At 30.9% G+C, this 7,586-nt stretch overlaps 1 protein-coding gene across 1 annotated transcript; it reads right to left on the bottom strand.

Moving 5' to 3' along the window:
* Nucleotides 1–683: 683 nt before the first annotated feature.
* LOC129217554 (transmembrane emp24 domain-containing protein 5-like) lies at nt 684–6,971 on the bottom strand. Its single transcript, XM_054851882.1, has 4 exons — nt 6,795–6,971; nt 3,513–3,634; nt 1,496–1,673; nt 684–920 (listed from the first exon to the last, which is right to left on the bottom strand). The coding sequence occupies exons 1-4, from the start codon at nt 6,969–6,971 to the stop codon at nt 684–686; spliced, it is 714 nt and encodes a 237-aa protein (XP_054707857.1).
* Between the last annotated feature and the right edge of the window lie 615 nt (nt 6,972–7,586).

Below are 7,586 nucleotides of genomic sequence, written 5' to 3'. Positions count from 1 at the left end.
TAAATAAAAAATGATGGGGGGGGGGAGGAAAGCAGATTTATTATTTTGCTGAATTTTAGAAATTCTCCACCAACTAGATGTGTTTGATACTATAAGAAAATCTGTTGAAATATTAAGCAACAAAAATTTTTCAAATTGATATTGTGATCTTAAAATGACATTGTGCATGAATAATAATGATTAATAAGTGACTTCCATCAGAACAAACTCATGTGGAAAGTAAAAAACAAAAGGGGTGAGGAAGTGTTTCTCATCACAAATGAATTGTCTCAAATAATTCATTTTGGAAGAAAAACTGAAAGCAAATTGATTATCTGACACACATGAAGATACTAAAATCGAGCATGATTTACCAATAATATCTATTAACTAAACTCTAATGAAACTACAATACAATTAATAAACTTTGTTGGTTAAAGGAAATCCACTATTACTCGTTAGTGAAATAAATAATTGGTATAATTTTGATCTTAGCATTTATACATAAATTACATTCACTGAGTTTGGTAAAAAGTAATTCAATTCACCTGTGTACATTTGAACTTTGATAGTAACAAAAAAAAACTATACAATAACAGTTAACCATATGCATTTTTAAAAAAGAAAAAAAAAAGAAAGAAAAAAACATGCAAAACACATTGTTTAAGAGAAATAATTCAAAAAATACATAGAAATAATTCTTATCAAGATAACATTTTAAAGACCTTATGTAATTTACTATGTTCCTCAAACAAACTTCTAACCATGACTACTTGTATTGCCCCTACAACAACCATTACAACAATTATAAAAATAGAAAATTGATTAATTCTAGTAAAATTATGTTCTTGAATATTACGATCTCGTGATTCAATAGCTTTTAGTTGGTCTTGATGGTGTTTGATTTTATTCAGATCTTCTTTCAGCTTGGCAATTGATATCTAAAAAAAACAATAATAAGAAGTAAATTATAGTAAGTTTGGCATAAAAGCTGTACATTTGTATCTTACAGTACTAATTTACACATTTCAAAGAAAGTAAGTCATGAATTATAAGTTTAACTATTGAAATAATATTATACAGTTGACTCTTTGTTTAACGACGCTCTATTACCGACTTTCTCTATTTAAGGACTGCTTTTCACGATCCCAGATGGTTCACTATAGTGTTAAAAGCATTCTATTTAAAGATGCTTTCTACTTAAGGACGATGTTTTGTGGTCTTTTGAAAGTCGTTAAACAGAGAACCAACTGTATGTTCTATTACCGTAACCTCTTTTTTTCTCTTATCACATCTTGTTATATCGCGGATATGAGGGACGACTGTATTTGGTAAAACAACAGGAAAAATATCTTTTGAAAAATGATAAAACATTTTTATGCTTGCACAAAAATACAAAACTTATTCCAGATCTGATAGTGGCATGGCTTTGGAATTAGATTTTTTTCTTTCTTAGACGGGAGACACAAATAGGAAAGAAAGACATGAAGAAGGAGCAAAAAGTGAAATCTCTTACTTTAAGTTGATCCATGGTGTCATTGTAAAGTAATTCAGGCATAAAATCAATATCATCCCATTTTTCATCATAATCCTCTGAATCAACATAAACTTCAAAATATACAGTTTTCTTAAAGAAAGAACTATATCGATTGTCAAAGCAAAATTTGTAGTCACCCTCTTCTTTAACATCATGCCTAAAATAAAAGCAGCTTTTTAATCTGTGAAATATATGTATGAAAATATGAATATCATTTTTGGTATTGATTCAGTACAAAAGCAACAACTAAGAAAAATTATAATTGCAAAACAAACCTTTTTCTGAAAATCTCAATCACAAAAATGACACCTTTTCATATACATGAGCAGGGCTCAAAATTAACAGTGGTCCACTGGTCTGGATCAGAAAAGTGTCCATCAGACTAGTAGAATAGAAATTTTAGTGGTCCATGGGACCAGTGAAATTTTATTCCTGTTTTTCTTTTGAAAAAACTTAAGCACATCTTTTTTTTTTTTTTAACTTGAGAGAAAATTTGCACCTTTTTTACAATGTTCAGGTTTTTTCGGCAAGTAAAAATAAAGAAATTTCTACAAAGCATTATAACATATTCACCCTATTCCCTTTCCAAAACAACTACACAGATAAGATTTTGTTGGCTTAATTCCTTTCCCAGCAGTGGAAAACAGAAAGATATCTGATGCTTTCTTCTTTTCCGATAGACATGTCTGTGTGATAAAGTCACACAGACATGTCTATCGAAAACTGCAAATCAACTCCATTTGCCGTATTGATTTTGTTGCACATATTTTTGTCTTTTTTCTTTAATTGTTCATAATTTTAAACCAGGACACAAGAATGGACCACTAAAAGTGTCGTTAGACCAGTGAAATTTTGCAGTTACTGGTCCATTCAATCAGTAACTCTTTTCCTAAATTTCTACCCCTGCACGAGCATGAAAATTATTCATTTCCGTTCATTTTTAAAGTATATTCAATTACATTTCATTATCTTTCATTAAAAAAAATTATTTCCCTCAAAATATCGTAAAAATTAATCGAATTTGCTCTGAACTTCTTTAATTTTCACCTGCTGCAAGGAATTAGGTCCATAAAGGAAAGCAAAGTTGTGTTGCTTTTCAATCTTAAAAATGTATTTTATTTTAAATATTAATAGTCTCAAAAACTGCTGATTTGCCTATGACAATATTGGAGTCATTAGTTACTTCTTTTCTTGAAACTAAATTTTATAAAATTTAATAAATGTTTTCACAAAATTCAAAGTTTTTCACAAGAATCACTCCTGATTCAATTCTATGTACCTTAAATGAGTCATTTTGGAACTTTATTAGGCTACAAGACAGTTTGGCAGTGTCAGAAATTTAAGTTGTCAATAGGTGTCAGATTTCAATTTTCATATTTAATAGAGTGAAATCCTGTGACAACAAACTTTAAATTTAATTCATTGCAATAGGAATTTTGTTCTAATGGAATTCAAGTAATGTAATGGCAAATAAATACAGAATGGGGAATTTATTTTGTTGAAAGGGGTACTGTATTAGTATTCGTTGCAACAATATTTCACTGTATTTTGCTTTGATGCCCAAATTTCTGAACCTAGTTAACAAATTTAATGCCTAAAATTTAACTCTTTTTTTTTAAACATTTTCCTTCCAACTAACGATAACCCACAACAATTTTCAAACACAAAAATGACAAACAGCAACAGGCTTTAAGCACTATTCAATTTATTAATCCGCAATGAAGATCAAGAACCCTTTTAAAACTATTCATCCCAGTGCAAATAACAGCTGCATCTGATAAACTATTTCAAATACTTACAACCCTGTTGAAGCAGTAATTTTTTCTGATTTCAAGATTGCACAAATATGTGGTTTAAATATGCAAAACCTTGTCAAAAATAAATGTCCTTAAAAGTCAAATCAAGCGTTGATTTTCATTAACTGAACAACCAGTCATGTAAAAGGTAATTAAAACCAGATGAAAAAGCTAATTAAAACCAGTCATGTAATCCTTACCTATGTGTGGCATCTGACTGCTTGAAATCAGAAATCAGCTCCCGTTCAGTAGGAGATAATAGTTGAAAGTTAATGTGTAACTCCTGTTGAATTTCAACGTCTCCAAAACTTGAATCAATAACCTAAAAATATTTAAATTGGTAAAGAAATTACAACTATTAATAACTCAGCAATTATTTTAGCTGATTTTTTTCTGAGGCTGCCTTTAAGATGCATCCAGTAATATCTCAAAGCTATGCATTGGGTTGGATTGGGAAAAAACTAATTTGAATTCGCTTAATTCTGAGCATTATTTTCCCTTCAAATACACATCAATGCACAGCAACTGGAACCAAATTTTTTCAGAAAAATATATTAATTGTTAAAAATTACATTTAAATTGAAAAAAAAAAACATTCAACTCAAATTAGGATTGACTGATATGTAATATATTGATATCAGTTTGTAAACAATGATATTTGCAATATAAAAATTATATACAGTGGCTCCCAAAAGTGTTCGTACACCTACGACTTTCAATGAAATAGGCCATTATCCATTGGTTGGAATTAATATTTCCGAATAGGTATTTTATTATAAGATCTATGATCTATTCTTAAGAAAATGACATGAAAATTTTTAAAAAAACATTTAAACATATTTTTTTAAAAATCAAAAACCAAAAATTGCCGGAAATTGTATCTCACAAAAGTCTTCGTACACTTTGAAAAAATGTCAAAAAATTAGTAAATAATCTAACTTTTTACAAAGTTATTATTTAGTAGAACATCATACAGTATCAACAACAGCTTTTAAACGTATGGGAATAGATTTCATTGGTTTTTCTTTCTCTTTTTGTGTAATTTCGGAGTAAGTGTTCAGACGTACTTCGAGTCTTACTATTTCTAGTTCGTTTTTCGTTTCAATGGTGTATTTTCGTAATCCAGCTACCAGATATCTCCAAATATGTTCCATTAAGTTCAAATCTGGCGATTGAGGAGATATTTCTTAGCTTAAGGACAATTTTTGAGGCACCAAACGCAAACGCGTGCTTCTTGTCGTTATCGTGATAAAAAAACAAAGTTGTTTCCGATTACCAAATTTTGGGCTAATAGTTTAAAGTTGTTCTTTAAAATATTTAAATAAACAGAATGATTCATTATTTCATCGAAAAATTCCAAATTTCCAAGTCCTGATGCTGTAATGCACCTTACACTAGAACACCTTCACCGTCCTGATTAACTGATCCAACTAAGTTCCTAAGTTTAAATTCCTCAGTTTTTCTTCTATTTACAATTATACAACAATTTAACCCAAAGTGTTGAATTTATTTTCATCTATAAGTAAGACGTTGTTCCAAAACGTTTTGAGCTTATTTATCATTGATATTACGACGAAAAGCGTAAGCTTACTGTTTTTCGCACGAACAAGAAAATTTATGCGGGATGAGGTCCCATTTAATACAGCTAATCAGAGAACTTGGCGAACAATTTTAGGTGAAAATTAAACGTAAAATGTTTTATTCAATTCTGCAGAAACATTTTCAGCATTTAAATGTGTATTTTTCATAATATTTTTAACTGTAAACCTCCGATCACGCATTGTTAACTTCGCCAGTTTACCTTTTCTTACCTTGTTTTCGATCCGATTCCTTTCTTTAAAGCATTTTATCAAGCACTTTACTATAGAATGGAATAAATTAACTAATTTAGAGACATTTCAAACCAATTTACCGCTATTGTGGGGAAAAAATTTAACTTTCGAATGGTGTTTGTGGTTTTTTTTCGAATACCAGCCATTTTAAAGTAATAGCAAAATATTAAGGAATAAATACACAAAAAATTAAAGCCAAATGACCTTTAAGAGTCAACACAATGCAAAAATAATAAAAAAACGACATGTGATAACTTTAATCATGAATTTATTCGAAAATATTTCAGTGTATGATGACTTTTGTGGCGTATCTTTTCTCTTTCTCTTCATTTTTTGACAAATTTCAGAAATAAAATCTGGCAATATTTTGAAAAAAACTACTGGGTTTTATTCAGAATGGCATAGGAATGGTGTGAAAAAAAATTGGAGTTCATATTCAAATTCAGTTTTGCGTTATTTTGGTTTTACTACAAAATTTCAAGGTGTACGAACACTTTTGGGAGCCACTGTATGTTGATCAGTCAAGAAAACCAAAGAGTAAAGGTACATTTATATCATGATACATTAATACATCATGAACATAATGCGATAGTATAATACTCCTTTTTAACACCTAGTTAAAAATTAAAAGCTGGTCAGAAAAAAGGAAAACGTCTGATGGATGTGCAAGAGACAAATGTACCTTTTTATTTCTGAATTATATAATTTTGTAAAAGTAGCAAACAAAAGAAAATAGTTTTAAAAAGTAAAAAAGACATGCTTTTGTAGCAAAATGAACTAAAAAGTAAAAAAATAATATTTGGATGATAGTAATTGACCAAACATTTAATTTTAATGCAATAAAAAAACCATGGGGTGCTGTCTATTTACATTTTTGTATGGAAAATAAATGGAAGAAATTTAAGACAACTGATTAGAAAAGATTATAATATAAGATGATTATATAAATTAAATAATATGACAAAAAATTCCAGTGGGCCATTATTTTAAAATTTTCACGAAGGGCGAGGGATAGGAGGAGGGGTACGGGTCAGTAGTTCAGATAGAAATTACCTACTGGGAGGGATTTTTTGTCATAAGGGCCTTTATATGGATATACACTACCGTATCAGGGGGCTAAATGTTATAAAATCAAGGATTCTGGGTGATTTTGATCCCCAAACCTCAACTTTGGCTGCACGACTGGTAAAGAACGTACACTCAATACATATATATTGAAAAACTACAAAACACAGAAATCCATATTTACAAGTTTTGTAAAGCAATAGCATGCAATTGAACAAAATAATGAGTTTGGATCTATGCCAGTCGCTCTAAAATAACAAAACTTTAAACACGAAGAAAAAAAAATCTGGCAATTTTAACATAACCATGGCAAAACTCAGTATACAACATAGCTTGCTTTTTGCATTGGTACCTTCAAACTTTCATCATGCAGCTAATATGTAATTGAATTTATGCTGCTAAGATTTGTCCTTAATGAAGTTGATCTTCACAATTACAATGAACAAAACTTTGTCCCACAGTAAAAATGACACATTTATTTCATTTATGGAAACATCTCGCACGATAGTGAGAAGGCTGAAATGTATCACAGAAATTATAGTTTAAGTAAACAATCATAAATATATGAATGAGAGTATTTCATACCTGGTATTCCAGTTCTAATGTGCTTCCAGTTTTTGCCTTTTGAAAAAAACATTCAATACCACCAGGTGTTACAGTAATAGTCAATTCATTTTCGTATCCATCATAAGGATATTTTTGGCTTTTAACTGACGCACACGAAAGAGAAATGAATGTCAAGTATATTAAGTACCGCACCATTGTATTCAGACAAATATATCAAACTTCATCAATAAACAAATCAAGTAATCAAGTTAATAGTAACAACTCAGCAAAATTCAAAAAGTGTGCAGAAGAATCAAAAAAGTTGTTTATCATGAAAACCCGGCATGAGGCGTAGGACGAGCGAATATGCCGCAAGGTTTGCTTTAATTTCCACATGACATTTTTTTTGGTTGCAAGATTTGGCGCATTATGAACAAACGCTGGCTTATTGTTTCTGCACAAAAGTCAACGTAAATCTTCCGAAATGGGAAGATTGGGCGCCGCATATTGGGCGCCGGGAACTTTAGGCGCCGAGCATATTGTGCCCAGTATTCCCGGGGCCTAAAATGCTCGGCGCCCAATGTTTCCGGCGTCCAAAATGCTCAGCGCCCAAAGTTCCCGGCGCCCAAAATGCTCGGCGTCCAAAGTTCCCGGCGCCCAAAATGCTCGGCGCCCAAAGTTCCCAGCGCCCAATCTGCGGCGCCCAATCTTCCTAGACCGTAAATCTTCCGTGATAGGAAATATCCTTTCCTTCCATTGGAGAGTATTTTATTCCAGACCCAAGTAATACAATAACCGATCAAAGTTGAAATATTTTCAAAAAAAAAAAAA

Source organism: Uloborus diversus, chromosome 1 (assembly GCF_026930045.1).
Source record: "Uloborus diversus isolate 005 chromosome 1, Udiv.v.3.1, whole genome shotgun sequence".
Taxonomy (NCBI): Eukaryota; Metazoa; Arthropoda; class Arachnida; order Araneae; family Uloboridae; genus Uloborus; species Uloborus diversus.
This window is presented reverse-complemented; position numbering and strand designations above follow the sequence as displayed.

Excerpts from the sequence above, each read along its gene's own strand:
- LOC129217554 (XM_054851882.1), bottom strand. The coding sequence starts at position 6,971 with ATGGTGCGGTACTTAATATACTTGACATTCATTTCTCTTTCGTGTGCG. Across the intron at positions 1,674-3,512 it reads CAGTCAGATGCCACACATAG|GCATGATGTTAAAGAAGAGG; the intron begins GTAAGGATTACA and ends CTTTTATTTTAG. Across the intron at positions 921-1,495 it reads ACACCATGGATCAACTTAAA|ATATCAATTGCCAAGCTGAA; the intron begins GTAAGAGATTTC and ends TGTTTTTTTTAG.